At 27.4% G+C, this 17,203-nt stretch overlaps 1 protein-coding gene across 2 annotated transcripts in view; it reads right to left on the bottom strand.

Annotated features, from left to right (window-relative positions):
• LOC101238972 (uncharacterized) overlaps window positions 1-17,203 on the bottom strand; it is a 57,240-nt gene that overhangs the window by 8,903 nt on the left and 31,134 nt on the right. For both annotated transcript variants that reach the window (XM_065813153.1, XM_065813154.1), the window contains exons 16-19: window positions 13,836-13,918; window positions 9,113-9,319; window positions 3,651-3,877; window positions 2,508-2,775 (exon numbers count right to left, since the gene is read on the bottom strand). In XM_065813153.1, coding sequence (XP_065669225.1) covers window positions 2,508-2,775; window positions 3,651-3,877; window positions 9,113-9,319; window positions 13,836-13,918 — 785 coding nt within the window. The remainder of the gene's footprint in view (window positions 1-2,507; window positions 2,776-3,650; window positions 3,878-9,112; window positions 9,320-13,835; window positions 13,919-17,203) is intronic.

Here is a 17,203-nt window from a genome sequence, read left to right as displayed (position 1 = left end):
TATTGAACATTTATACTATATTTTAAAAAAGTTTACCCCCTGTTTAAAAAAAAAATTTATGGAATATAAGAAATGTAATTTTGGAACACCATTTTCAGTACTTAATGGAAAACCAATAAAACATGAATAATTAAAATAATTTTACAGTGTATTTGACAAAAAGTATTTAATGTTAAGTTTTTCTATGCTATTACATAAAGGAACCAAATTTTGCATCACTTTTACTGCATGTTCTGCAAACATTTCACCATTGTGTTGGAATTGGTGTTGGCTCTGCGGACCAAAATGTCTCCAACAATTTTAATGATTTTGGATGCTTATTGCATGCTTCTAATTGATTAACAAAATCTGATGGATTGAAGTAGTGATCACCAAACCATGTCACCCCATGAACAGATGAAGTCACATGCTGCAAGTAGAACAAAAGTAGCCATGTCATATTGCCAGTGTGTCCAATTCACTTTTGTCAAAGGATTTCCAGTATTCTGAAACAATAACTTCAGGTTCTTGTTCTCTTACAGTAATCTTGTCACAAAATGGTTATGATGATTTGATGATGTTGTTGATCCTTCAAAAAGATCATTCATAACAAGTTTCAAAAACGTATCTAGAATATGGTGTTGACATCCAATAAAAGCAGGCTTTTCTAGTCCAAGGGTTTTGGAATGTTTCTGTCACATTGTTACTTCACCAATTCTTATTCCTGTATTTGCAGATATTGTCAGATACAATCATTTTTATGGCTGGCCTCAGCTCATATTTATCCAGTACAAGCTTTATCCCACTAAATATTGTTTCACCTTTTCCATTCATCAGCTCAAGAACAGCAAGTCTAACCTCTTTCTTTTCATTTTTCAAAACAACTACTTGATGTTCCATTTTCTTTATGTGCTTCCTATCTAAGTGCAAAGACCACTTTTCATTTTTAAAGTTTACTTTTCTCCTTCTTTCATGACACCTTTGTAGGCACTACTTTGAGTTGAGGTAGGAATAGAAATTCCACTTTTTAATAGAGTTTTGCATGAGCTTTTTTGGTACTAATCTTCATAGAAATCATTAAATTTACAGCTTTTATTTTTCGTCATCAGATGATGATGAATCTTTGACATCTTCAACTTCAGTATCACTGATTCAATGAAATCTTGGCCTTGGCTGATGGATATTTATGTTGTATATATAGTATATGATATTATTGTATCATCTTGGATGAATATATTATTATAAATCATTTGCAGACCATAAAATTCGTTATCTTCCTGACTCAACCATTCACCTTTATCAGTTATGTTAAACAATTGGGTAAAATTTTGCGTTCCAGGTTTTCAATTATCTTTGCCAAGTTTTTTCAATACATTTTCTATTTTTCTTTTTGCTGCTGATTTCCCTTGTAAAATTGAAATATTTAGCATTCTCCACAGTAGTTCAGTTTCTTTAGCCGCAATTGAAACCCCCTCCTTTCTGCCTTTCACATTTGATGACAAACTTTAATGATATGCTGTTCTGTTAGCAACTTATTCATTTCACCAATACTTTCAACAACAGTAGTGCATCTTATTGTCTTAGTTTTTTCAAACCTCACTAAATTTGATTCTCAAACTTCCTTTTTTTTGTCTGAAGCAAGACCATTTTTGGCTATTTTTGTATGTCTATTACATAAATTATAACTATTTAAGATAACACTAAAAAGATAGGCAAAATTTTTTTCAGCTTAGTGATAATCTTTTTCAATAATTAACATAAAAAACTGTTTATAAATATAATATCTCCACTCATGGTGACATGGGAAATTTAAAAAAAAAAATTTTATTCATACTCTTAACATATACATATATATATATATATATATATATATATATATATATATATATATATATATATATATATATATATATATATATTAGGAGTATGACTAAAATTTTTAATAAATATATATATATAATATATATATATATATATATATATATATATATATATATATATATTATATATATAATATATAATATATATATATATATATATATATATATATATAAATATATATATATATATATATATATATAATATATATATATATATATATTATATATATAATATATAATATATATATATATATATATATATATATATATATATATATATATATATATATATATATATATAAATATATATATATATATATAAATATATATATATATATAAATATATATATATATATATATATATATATATATATATATATATATATATATATACACACATACACACACACACACATATATATATATATATATATATATATATATATATATATATATTATATATATATATATATATATATATATATACATATATATAAAACCTATATATATTAATATATATAGGTTCTTAACTACTTTTTAATTTTAATTTTTATCTAACTTTTTTTTTAATTTAAAACGTTTATTTGTTAAAGTCGAATAAAACAAGTATATAAATGAAAATATTTTTAATCTTTTTATGAATATTACCTGTTCCTTCTGCATTGCATTTATCAACACATTCTATATCTAAAATTTCATATAAATCATTCAACTTTTGTATTTCAATGTTTATTGTTTCATGCAATGGTAAAAGAATTTCCCTAGCATCAGCTACAGGTTTATAAACCTCATCTTCTCCATTGTTCTGAAACTCGAATCCATTGTATGCTCTTTTAAATTGTTTTGATAAACTTATAAGATAATCTTTCACTTTACTTTGAATATGAGATTTCTCAGCAATTAAGTTTGCAAAAAACTAATGATAAAAAATAAAAAATAATGATGATAACAAAAGAATAGTGTTTACTTTTAACTATTATATTATTATATATTATAATTTCATACACATTTGTTATGTTCTCACATCATACACATTGTTGTGGATAATATGCATTTGTTATGTAAATACAAAATTTGTTATGTAAATGATAAATACATTTGTACATGATTATTAAAAATTAATGTCTTACTATATCACAGCTCTCCAGTTGAGCATAAAATAATCTGATATGTAAATAAATAATAAATTTTGTACCAACATTTCTGTATTATACAACTCTGAGACCATTCTTAATGCATAACTGGTGTACCACAGACAAATTGATACTCCATCATTGGTGCATCATTGGTCTTGTAACAAAAGTGTGACATGTTACAAAAAGTGACAAATGTTGCAAAATTGTGACATGTGTTACAAAAGTGTGACACGTTAGAAAAGTGTGACACATGTTACAAAAGAATGACACATGTTACAAAAGTGTGACACATGTGACAAAAGTGTTACAATTTTTGTGTTCTAAGACTAAGATTACTTGACAATAAAACTTAAAAATTTTATTTGTTTAACATTTTGTTCAGATATTTTTCTTTTAAAGACAAGAAAAATGTTTAAAACAACCATGAAAAAGTTGTATGAAACAATAAAAAATATGGTTTTATTTAGATATATGATTGATTAAATCATGAGGCAAGTTGGTAAGAAAAGGACTTCAGCAAATGGGTTTATTTAATTGTTTAGAAATTTATCGTTTGGATCTTTGAGAAATTCTGAATTCCTGAGCCCCTTGATCCATTGAACAACCAACCCTATCGAACTCCACCTACCCTTATAATACAGTAAAAAATACTTACATATGGATTCGCATCATCTAAGACACCAATTGTGTTACTTTGAGTTATTGTGACAACAGCTTGTACTTCATCAAAAAATCTCTCTTTCGATTCCATTAGCAAATCAAATTTTCCATTTTTTTGAACTTCTACAGAAAAAGGTTTTAAAATTCCTACTGTTTCAAAGACACCTTTAATTTTAACTTCAGGAATGGTTTCACTTTGCCTCCAACTTGCAACCAAATTTGCTAGTAAATAAACAGTATTATACACATTAGATAAACAATACTAAAATACATGTTATTGTTTATATATATATATATATATATATATATATATATATATATATATATATATATATATATATATATATATATATATATATATATATATATATATTTAAAATTTTTTGACAACATGTTTCATCAATACCAATCGACATCATCAGGTATAAAAAATTAGTTACAATTTCTGTATATAAACAATTTTTTTGGCTACATTAAAAATTTAATAGTTTTTACAATAGTTTCTGTAGTTACATTTTATAAAATAAATAATTACCATGAAATTTTACAAAGATATACAAAAGGTAGGAAGTAATAAATAATAAACAAAATAAGAAATAAAAAGTAAGATAATTGAGAAATTATATTGTTATAGTAATAGTGTATGATTTTAATTGTGTATTAAGTAGAGGTTTTTCCATTTCAAATTGGATACCTTCCTTAATTTTGAGCTCATACTTGGAGGAAGGTCTGTCAATAATGGAAAAGCAATCAAGATTTGTTGAACTTTTGCATTTTTGTAATGAATTGAAATGTTTGTAAATATGGGAGGCCTTATCTGAATTTAAATGTTCTGAAATCCTTGTTGTGTAGTGTCTGGTGGTTTCACCAATATATCCAGCATTACAGCTGAAACATACAAATTTATAGACAACAAAGAATTTTAAATTTGAGGGTAATGGGTCTTTTGATGAAAGCATACTACATATATTAAAAGGTGTAAAAACTAGTCATGTTTTTATATTATCTTTACAATACTTTTTAATAAATTTATTTAATTGGTGTTGAAGTGTATTGGACATTTGTCCAATGTAGGGGAGTTTAAAGTAATGTATATCAGATGGTTTTAAGGAGATAAGGTTGTTTAATAAATTTTTTGAGGTTTTGTCAATTAAGTTCAAGGGGAAATAATTTTTTTGGAGAGTTTGTTTAATTTTTACAATATCTAGATAAAAACTTAGCCAGTTGCTGTTGATTTTGAAGGTCCTGTCAATCAGAGTTTTAATGAGTCCTAGTTTATAATTACATGTTGTGCTTCACTAATTTATGTAATTACAAGTACTATAATTACATAAATTAGTGAAGCTGGTAAAATTAGTCAGTAAACCTGTAAGTTTTTTTATAAAATGTTGAAGTATCAAATTTATTATTTACAAAGTTAATCATTATATCAAGAAAGTTCAATTTTGAGATCAACTTCTTCCTCTTTAGTAAATTTGAGGTTAGGATGTTTTTTATTTAAATATTCTAGAAAAGTAAGTGCATCATTGTCATTTTCAAAGATACAAAAAATATCATCTACATACCTTTTGTATAAAACTACTTTTTTGCAACTATTGTTTTGTAATCAAATGTTTTTGTGATGACTCATATATAAGTTAGCTAAAGCTGGAGCTAATGGAGATCCCATGGCAACTTCATCGATCAGATCAAATATTTCATTTTTAAATAAAAAAATGCGCTTGTATGGTTGAAATTTCAAATAGTTTTTTAAATTCAAGTTTGGAAGTATTAAGGTTTGGTCTATTTTTTAAGATTAAATCCACAGCAATTGAGATAGTTTCATCTAATGGAATATTTGTTAACAAACTTTCCACATCAAAGGATGAGCTCAAAATTAAGGAAGGTATCCATATTGAAATGGATAAACCCTACTTAATACACAATTAAAATCATACAATATAATACAATAACAATATAATTTCTCAATTATCTTACTTTTTATTTCCTATTTTCTTTATTATTAATTACTTCACACCATTTGTATAATCTTTTGTAAAATTTCATGGTAATTATTTATTTTATAAAATGTAACTATGGTAACTATTGTAAAAACTTCATATATATATATATACATACATACAGGTTGCATCACCTATTGTATGTGTATATATACATACAATAGGTGAACATTGCATAATGTCATCATTTCTTTATGTTACATATAATTAAAAATGACAGATAATAAACTAACACAAGAAATGAAAAGACATGCTGCAATTGTAACATTAAAGGCAGAGCATAGCAATTTACAAATTGTACAATTTCTTAAAGTCGCCCAATCTTTTGTTCTTAAAATTTCCAAGGAGTTAGAAGAAAATGATGGTGATTGTAATCAAGCTGCTAAACATAAAAAGCACAAGCAACGGTCAGACATGACTAGAACAACTGAATTTATTCATCAAGTTCAGAATATCGTTGACAAAAACAGCTCCCAAAAGTCAATGAGATCCACCGCAAAAGAGCTGGGTGTTTCAGAAACCACAATTCAAAGGACTGTTCATGAAAATCTTTGCTACAAGTTTTATGTGATGAGAAGAGGTCCGAGACCACCAAAACGAATCGTTTGATAAGGTCCAAGAGGCTGTTAAACAAACTGAAACATCCTGCTGAGCAAGGCATGCTTTGGTTTTTTTCAGACGAGAAAAACTTTGATCAAGATCAAAAAGTAAACAGAAGAAATGACAGATGGCTGTGTGATGACCCTTGCAAAGTTCCAACAGTCATGCCCACAAAATTTCCTGCAACTGTTATGATTTTGGGGGTTGTTAGCAATGAAGGACATGTGATGCCACCACACTTCTTTCTGCAAGGACTAAGAGTCACTTCTGCTGCTTACATTGAAGTCTTGGGTACTGTTGTTAAGCCTTGGATCGATAGAGTAAGAAATGGAAGGCCTTACATTTTTCATTAAGACTCTGCACCAGCACATAAGACTCAAAACACTCAGGAATGGTTGGCGGACCATTTTTATGATCACATCTCTCCAAACTTGTGTCATCTAAACTCTCCCAACCTGAATCCATTGGATTAGTATGTGTGGGGCGTCATTGATAAAGATGTTAATAAACATCCCCACAACACAAAAGATTCTCTGAAAAAATCCATTGTCTGAGTAATGGACAACATAGATGAGGGCCATCTCAAGCACGCTTGCAGTTGGTTTAGGTCTCGAATCGAAGCTGTTATTGAAGTAGATGGGGATATATATTAGGTCTAGAAGTTAATTTCCGCATTTTTTGTTGTTTTTCTATTTTGCAAAAATAAAATTATTTTTATGTCATGAATTTTAGTTATAATGTTCTCTGTATTATCAGCGTTCTATCAATATATGACTTTCTCTAAACAACATTGTAAATATGTGTTTTGTGCCAGAAAATGTCATTTGCGGGAAGCTCTTTTCTTTTTCCGTCTCAAGAAGAAAGCCACCGAAGCGCACCAAATGCTTGCCCAAGCTTATGACAATGCTGCTTCATCCATAAGAACCTGGCAAGAATGGTTTCAGCATTTCAAATTGGATGATTTTGATGTCAACAACAAAGATTGGCCAGGACAGTCTAAAGAATTTGAAGACGAAAAACTTCAAGCTTTATTGGATGAAGATTTGGCTCATACACAAGAGCAACTCACTGCATCTCTCAGTGCCATGCAAAAAGTCGTTTTTCTTTGATTGAAAGCAATGGGGATGATTCAGAAGGAAGGAATATGGGTACCCTATGAGCTGTCAGAATGCAGAATGCAGGACAGATTCCAAAGAAAGTCGTTTTTGCACCAGATCATAACTAGCAATGAAAAATGGGTGTACTACAACAATCCAAAGCAAAGAAAATTGTGGATTAGTCAGGACGAACCAATAACTTTGACTGCAAAACCAAACATCCATGGGAAGAGGGTCTTACTGTGCATATGGTGGGATCAATGCGGCATAATGTACTATGAGCTTCTTCAACCTGGAAAAACAGTCACTGCAAATTGTTATCAACATCAATTAGCGCAGTTGCATCATAAAATTACAGTAAAGAGACCAGAATAGGTGGATCAACAAAACAAACTTATACTGCTTCATGTTCAACAATTGTTCCCTTGGCACTTTTAAATAAAATATATCTCTATGGATAAAAAAGCAGCCATTGCTGATGCCAAATGCTTTCCTCCCAAATGCCAAATCCAGATTTTTTAATCATAGAATTAATGTCATAAATAATATGATAAATGTCATAAATAATATGAAGGTAACTCTCTTCTTTCTTTTGGTTGATGAGTTTTCTTATCTAACTTTTTCATTGATAGAGTTGGATGATCAGAGAGTGAGAGACTGGTTGTCACTCCCCCCCCCCCCCCAATATTGGCACACCAAATTCTCATTTAAGAATTTTGAAAACTTTGCCAAAATGTTAATTGTTATCAATGATCAATCTGAATGAGCAATTGGAATGATGCAACAGTTTGTAAAAAGATACCAAAATGAAGATTACAAGTAGAACAGACCTTTAACTGTCAACAAAGTAAGATCAACATTTAGAGATCTTGGTGTTATTTTATCTTAGAGATCTTGGTGTTATTTTATCTTAGAGATCTTGGTGTTATTTTAAAGTAATTTTATAAAAAAAGACAGAAAGTCTGATATCACTCTCACAACTAAAGAAAAGGAAATTGCAGACTTTTAAAGAAAAGGAAATTGTAGAAAATTGTTACTCATTTTAAAATACTTAAATGGATAGTCACTTATTTAGTTCAAATCATAGCGTTTTTTTTTTTGGTTGAATTATGCAAAAAAAAAAAGGTATATGCAGGGGAGGGGGGAAGGGGAGGGTATGGGAGGGGAGGGGAGAGTGCAAGACTCTATTCCTCACTCCCCCTCCCCCCATTGCTAAGACTGGTTACATTAAAATCTAGAATTTAACAAAAACTTGTAAAACAGGTTCAGTTTTTCCAGATGTCCATCTGAATGAACTTTAAGCATAAAAATACATGACTTGCTAATTTCATAACCTCTTGCATAAATTTTTCATTTTTTTCTTCTCCTAAATATTGTTTTAACTGAGAATATGTAAAAAACATGATGACATGCTCTTTTAAAATGAAAATATAGATTTATTTTTTAAATATAAAATATAGATATATTAACAAATGATTAGAAAAAAAACAAAAAAATTGAATAACTTTTTGTTTAAATAGCCCTCAAATACCCTGAATACACCCTATTTTTCCTTCTTTGAAGAACAATTTCTTAACAACTTTTGTCTTGAGGAGACTTTAATGAGTAAAAACATATTCAAATTATTATATTCAAAATTAAAGGTTAAAAATTAATTCCAATAAATAGACATTTTGAATAAATATAATAAAAATAAAAAAATCCTTAAATTTATTACAAATTAAGTATAGTTAATAACAAAAAAAAAAATGTCTACTTACGTCCACTAGAACGAGAGCCATCTTCTGCATAAAACTTAAGCAATCCATTAGAAAAAATTGTGGGTGATAAGATTTCATTGTATTGTATAAAATTTTTTTTAACTTTTATACTGTAGCCATGCATGTCTCCAGATCTTTCAACAGTTCCAAATATTTTTAAACTATTTGCTTCGGCCATTTTGTTTGAGTTTTGATCAATGTTCCTATCTAAAATTTAAAAGAAAATTCTTAATTGAATATTTTATATTTATATAATACTTATATTTATGTCTAATGGCAGACAAGACTCTTTAGCTGTGGTTAAAGCAGCAAAGAAAAGTCTGAAACCTTCTTATATAGTTATGATTAAGAGAAGAAGGAGCTTGAAAACTTCGAAATCTTCCTAGTAGTATCACAATAAAAATACTCAATCTTGATCTGCAAAAGTTTTTGGTGGGAAAAGATTGTTAAAAAATAAATTTATATTTTCTATAATGTCATATTTAAATTAAAAAAAAATGGAATTATGGATACTAGTCTAAACCACAAAAATGTGAAGCTATGGATGTTTAGCTTAAAAAAGATTTAAACAATTTTATATTGCTACTGAACCCTCTCATTGAAAAATTTCAGATGACCATAAAAAACAATTAAATACTAAACAATGTTAACTTTTCAATTATAAATTTTCATTACAGTGTTTAATTTTACCATTATTAACTATTATTAACTATAATTTCAATTTTTAATAATATAAACAACACAGAAAAAATTAAGAAAATGTAAAATCAAAAATTTTAAAATTGGTTTTATTACCATTAATTCTATAAAATAAATATATAAATTTAAAAACAAAAAATTAAATGCGAAAAAAACATATTTTTCATTTTCTTTTTTTCCCTAAGCTGCTTCTTGACTTTCCTGTTCTTTATTTTATTCCATTCATTATAACTCATTTCATTCATTAAATCATTTATTTAATTTCTTCTCTGTCAGACTTATTTTTCAAGACTTTTAAATTTTAAATCAGTTAATTTAAATATCTACTCCATTGGCACAAAGAATATTGAACTGGGACAGGTTAAACCTATTCAATAGGCCCACGCAGCCAATCCACACATATTTTTGATACAGACATAATAATAACAGATATAATTGTAGTAAAGATTGTGTTCAATGGAATATTGTTTTATTAAAATATTTTATTATTTTAACTAGGCTCAAAACCAGATATGGAAAAATTAAGCCTAATAAATTAATATGTATTTATTAATTACTATGTATTTAATAATTTTATTAGAGCTTACAGAGCTTTATATTACGTATGTAAACTTGTGCAATATTATACATTGTTATATTAAATATTACATTACTATGATTTTTTTACTATTATTACATATTAGGTAATATTAACTAAATAAATATGGAAAATTTAACAGTATCTAATATCTAAGAAATGTGCAGGAACAAGTTCAACTAAATTTCTGATGGGTACTTAACTGAAAATATCAGAACTGGGTTTGAGTACATGAACTATAGCTTACGAACTATGAACTAAATAATGCTGTTCTAAACCACTGTAAAATAGAAACCAAATGTAATTTCTGAGACTGAAACATGGTTTAAAAGTGATTCAGTTGTAAACATTGAAGGTTACCATCTGTATAGTAAAGACGGATCAGACAGACAAAAAGTGTTTGTTTATATATAGACAACTCATTAGACTCCTATGAACTAAATGATGCTGTTATAAATCCCTGTAAACTAGAACAAGTGTGCGCAGTTGTTTATTTTGATAATGACAAGTAGTTACTTGGATGTATCTACAGGCTAAATGATTTTTTGGATACAGCAGAATTTGATGTGGTTTTTGGCCTGGCACACAAATATATAGACAAAAATAAGTTCAAAGACTTACTGATCATGGGCAACTTAAATTTCCCATCAATCAGTTAGTCAAATCTTGTTGTGTTGATGCAATTTCAAATGAGAATGGAATTGAATATAAATTAGCAGTTATTTTAAATGATAATTTTCTTTATCAGATAATTTTCTTTATCTAAAAACTTTCCAGCTGCTAGATGAACAACTTGTGAATACCTTAGATTTGGTCTTTATAACTCAGTTAGCAAGTGTTAATGAAATAGATTCAAAATTTGTTTGGGAAACATAAACATAAATCTAATAATGTTTCAGTTTCATCTTGTCTGATAATGCAATTCGTGACAACAAAAACAATCAAAGATTTATGTTTGCTAATTCCAAACTCATACCTGATCAAATTTCAAATATTGACTGGATAAAATGCTTCAGTAATAAAAATGTACAAGAAATGTTTGATGAACTAATTTTTTACACCGAGGTGGCATGTAATCAATTCACTCCAAATAAAAAGACATTAAACTCTCTGAACATCAGACCTGGGTTAATGCTAGGTTAAAGTTTCTTATTAGATGCAAACAAAATTTAAAATAAAAAACTGTTCATGTAAATGGAAAGACCCGGTGTTGAAATCTAAATACAAAATGATTTGCAAAAACGTAGCAGACAAGATTAAAAAAGCTAGATGAACAATCTACAAGCAGTCAAAGATTTTATAAAAGTATTAAAGGCAAACCACTCAAAATTTAAAAGATATTGCTGATATCTTAAACAAAATTTTTTAATCTGCATTTGTGAAAAAAGATGATGGTCGACTGCCTTCTTTTGATTTAAGAACTACTAAAACATTCATTATGACAACTGAAGATTTTACATATGAAGATGTCCATCTACGATTAAAAAACTTTAAAGAAAACAAATTAAGTGGTGTTGATAATTTACATTGAGCTATTTTAAAGAATTGTGCATCAGCCTTCACCATTCCACATACATATATTTTTAAAGAGTTGTTTGAAACCAGCAAAATGCTAGTGCAATTTAGATCAGCAAATATCACTCCTCTGTATAGAAAAGGCAAAAAAACCTTAGCAGGAAACTACTGACCGGTATCACTCACCTCAATTGCATGTAAAATAATTTAAGGCATAATCAGATATAAACTTGAAACTATATAAGTTCAAACAAGCAACAGCAGGATTTTGTTAAAAACAAATCATGCTCAACGAATCTACTTGAAACACCTGATTTATTTCAGCTGTCTTAGAGAATGGTAAACTTGTTAATGTTTTTTTTTAGATTTTGCCAGGCATATGACACAGTGCCACATAAAAGATTGTTGCTTAAACTTACAGCTTATGGAATATCTGGTCTGACAATACAATAGATTGAAGGATTTTTAAAAGAAAGAAAACAAAGAGTTGTTATAAGCAAAAATGTATCCTCTTGGTCAGAAATTACCAGTAGTATGCCACAGGGGTCAGTAATCAGACCACTCTTCTTTGTGCTATTTATAAACAACTTGCCTGAAACTCTAAAAAACCCAACCAAGCTATATGCAGATGACACCAAAATTTTGAATGAAATGCTTCCTGTGCATCAACTCTTTCTTTGCAATCAGATCTTGATTTAGCTTTTAAGTGGACTCTTTTAAGTGGACTTTTGTAAGACTGGCTTGTGAAATTTAATATTTTGAAATGTATGGTCATGCACTTTGGCGAGAATAACAAAAAATCACCCCTTTATATCAATGAACAAAAGTTAAACATAACAGAATCTGAAAGAGATCTTGGAGTAATCTTCTCGAAAGGGTGAAATTGATTTATCAGAAAGAGTCCAACATTGTGCAACTCGATTAGTACTATCAATTAAAAAAATCAACTATGAGAATCATCTAAAAGCTCTTGAGTTGACTACCTTGAAAAAAAGGAGACAAAGAGAAGACATAATTTAACTTTTTAAATTCTTTAACGGTTTTAACGATTTGGAAACAATTAAAAAAATTAGTTTTTAACAAACTCAAGCAAGAGGTCACTGCTTTAAAAATGTCAAAGAAATCACTAAGCAAGCGTGTTGTGAAAACTTTTTATTTAATAGATCAGCTAATTTATGGAATCAACACCTCATTGCAACCTAGATTGCATAAATGGTCACAAAATCCTTCTTTAAATAAGTAACATTATTGGATAGAAAAAGCATTAAGGCCATGGCTTAGCTGTTAGTGTGACTAGCAATAGTGTGTACGAAAAAAAAAAGAAAGATTTTTGAAAAAAACAAACAAATCACTTAATAAAAAAATTCTCTAAGTAACAAAACAAAATTGTAAGAGTAAATCCCATCAACATAAAAAAAGAAAATGGAGCAAGGAGGATGAGAAAAATTGAAGTCAAGCTTAATGTCTAAAATTCCTCACATTTTCCATGTGATTGCCAAATTTTCACATTTTCAAGATTCCTCAAACTTTAAAACAGCCTTCCAGTATAAACAATTGTTCAAATGATATTATTATGCCCACATATCAATATAAACTATTGAAAAAAACTATGATTTAGTTTGAATTAAATAACACTTTTTGTAGGCTGTTTTTATTTTTTGCACATAAAAATATATTGCATGTATAAACATATTGCATATATAAAAATATTGCACATAAAAACATATTGCATATAAAAACATATTGTACATAAAAATATATTGGGCATAAAAACATATTGCACAATAGAACATATTGCACATAAAAAAATATGGCACATTGTTATGAATACAATACTAGCAACATAACATCTCAAAAAATCTTGAACAAACCAATAGCTATACACTACTTTACAAGATGACAAATTTGTTTGGGAGATAATTAACTTCTTACCTGATAGCGACCAAGCATATAAACAAGAACCAACTGATTTTATATTTTCAAAAATAATGTGATCATTGTTCTCAGATAATGTTCTAAATAAAATTATAATTTTGTTGCTTCCATTTGCAATGTTGTTATGCAAAATCATTATAAAATATTATTATGCAACTTTCTCATTTAATATAAAACATTTTATTTTATTTTTTTTGTACATGTAAAGATAATTATTTATTCTACTTTATTTTATAAAAATATTTGAATATTTATATGAGTTGTAAGAAACATGTTTAAAAAATGTTTATTTTTTCATTTTTATAGAGTTAGATCTTTTAAGCTTTGACTTTCTTTTAGAAGCTAATTTTTTTTCCAAAGAGATCAGTCAAAGAGATCAGTCAAAGAGATCAGTCAAAGAGATAAGAAACCAAAAAGAGATCAGTCTATAAGAAACCAAAAAGTTAGCTTCTCCAATATGCTTCATTTTAAAATAATAAGATTTAAAAAAAAATTAAATAAAAATTTAGTGTCATAAAACAACTAAATTTTAGTGTTCATCATGTATAATTGTGTTGTATTAATAAGAAAACATCAAATAATACAAATTCTAAAATACAAATAATAATTTCGTAATATTAATAATAATACGAAGTAATATAACTAATAACTTTTTATGAGAAACTTTATGCTGGTTGTAGTCAATTATAAAAAATGTGTATATATATATATATATATATATATATATATATATATATATATATATATATATATACATAAATTAAATTAGTAAAAAATACTTATCTAACTTTTATCTTCTACTTAAAGTTTCACCATTGCTGGATCATCAGGAAGAGTTACTAAATCTTAAAAAAAATTCAATTTATAGAAAAAAATATTTTACGTTATATATTTTTTGTGTTTAAATGATCAAACAAACAAACAATCGTTTAAAACACAAACAATCGTTTAAACACAAAAAATATTCAAAAGAGATTATGCTGTCAAAATATATTTGGGATTTAAAAGAAAAAAATAAAAATTTTAATTTACAATGGTCTATTCTAAAATCTGCCCCTGCCTATAATAACATTTCCAGAAAATGTATGCTATGTTTGCAAGAAAAATTTGAAATAATTACTCATTTAAATCAAGAAAATTTATTAAATAAAAAATCTGAATTAATTTCTAAATGTAGGCACGAAAATAAATACCTCTTAAAAAATTATAAAAACAAATGACCAAATTAAACTTTCCCCATTCCAAAGTAAAATTCTTAAAGTAGAAGATAAAAGTTAGATAAGTGTTTTTTACTAATTTAATTTATTATTGCTCTGTTCTTTAAGAACATTGAGCACTCTATTTGTAAAATACACTAACATAATTTACATATATATATATATACATATATATATATATATATATATATATATATATATATATATATATATATATATATATATATATATATATATATATATATATATACGATATATATACTTTTTTTTTTTTTTCAAAAACAGAGCGATTTATACTTAAATTTTAGAAAAAACAACTTTTAATGGAACTTAAAGTTTCATGCCTACCAGCAATCATCAGCCATGAAGTACAAAATATAAAACACCATTTAAAAATTACAAACTATCGTAGAATGAGTTCTGACATTATAGTACAAGAAGACGTAATGGAAAACTAATTTCCGCTATCAAATAATGAAAGGAGAAATTTATTTTTGTGCCTGCATTTAGAAACTATAAATCTCAACAACACATTTCAAGAAAAAATAAATAATGACGTTAAATCTTTACGCAAATCTAATAAGACTTTAACTTCAGCTGACAAAACTTCCAACATGTACAAAATATCTAAAGATGATTACAACCACCTTCTAAAAAATGCAATCACTTCTATTTATAAAAAGGCCGACCCAAATCTAAAGGACATAGTAAGTAAAGAAAGTGAGCAAATTTTGACAAATCACAATATTTTTAATAGAATCAAGATAAACGGAACTGCCGATTGTTTTATAACTTTTAAAGATCACAAAGCCAACTTCATAAACAACCCTACTGTGCATCTTTTAAATCTTGCAAAGAATGAGGTAGGAAGATTGTCCAAATTTATTTTATCCAATATCAACTCTGAATTAAAAATCAGGTTCTGTTTAAACCAATAGCAAATACCCAAAATGTGATAAAATGGTTCCAAAAAATTGATGATAAACACCTTTGTAAATTTTTAGTATTTGACAAATAATTTTTATCCGTCAATTGATGAAAATATGCTACGTCATGCAAGAAAATCTTTCATTTTTAACTGTGGCATATCATGGATTAAGAAAAAAGCAGGATTGTTTGATGTTACCATGGGAGCCTATGATGGCGCAGAAGTTTGCGAACTAGTTGGGATTTTTCTTTTAGATCAACTTTCGCAGTTTTACAACAAAAATGATTTTTATTTATATCGAGATGACGGGTTAGCTGTTTTTAAGAACAAAAATGGCCATCAAATGGAACAAATAAAAAAGCATGTTGTTCAAGTTTTCAAATGTAACAACCTCAACATCTCTATCAATTGCAATCTTAAAATTGTTAACTAACTTGATTTAACTTTTAATCTTACTCAAAATTCTTTTCAATCATGCAGCAGGCCTGAAAATAACCTAAGTTATGTGCATGCTGATTCTAACCATCCACCTCGCATAATAAATAATCTTCCAAAAAATATCGAGCTAAGATTGTCTGCCAACTCATCGAGTGAAGTTATTTTTAATAAATCAACACACCTTTATGAAGATGCATTAAAGCAATCGGGATACACTTATAAGTTGACATATAAAACAAGCACAAAAAATGTTCGAAAAAATAACCACAAACAAAACATGATCTGGTACAATCCTCCACTTAGTAAAAATATTACAACCAAAATTGGTCAACGCTTTTTAATCCTAATTGACAAGCATTTTCCTAAAAACCACAAACTACACAAAATATTTAACAGAAACACAACTAAGATAAGCTACTCCTGTATGCCAAACATCAAATCTATCATCAACTCACACAACAAAAATATTTTATATGGTGATGTAAAATTATCAGAAAAAGCCTGCAATTGCATTAAAAAATCTCTTTGTCCACTGAACAACAATTGCTTGTCTAACAACATTGTTTACCAAGCCACTATAAGCTCAAATAAAACTCAATACAATGATAAAGTATACATTGGGATAAGCGAAACCTCATTTAAGCTACGTTATACGAACCATTAAAAATCTTTTAACATAAAAAAATACAAAAATGACACTGAGTTGTCTAAGGAAGTATGGGAATTAAAAGAAAACAATTTCACAACTTCAATCAAATGGAGTATTATTAAACGCTGTAAAT

The sequence above is a fragment of the Hydra vulgaris genome, chromosome 12 (genome assembly GCF_038396675.1).
Source record: "Hydra vulgaris chromosome 12, alternate assembly HydraT2T_AEP".
In the NCBI taxonomy this organism is placed as follows: Eukaryota; Metazoa; Cnidaria; class Hydrozoa; order Anthoathecata; family Hydridae; genus Hydra; species Hydra vulgaris.
Note: the sequence above shows the minus strand (reverse complement) of the source record. Positions and strands in the feature narration are given on the sequence as shown.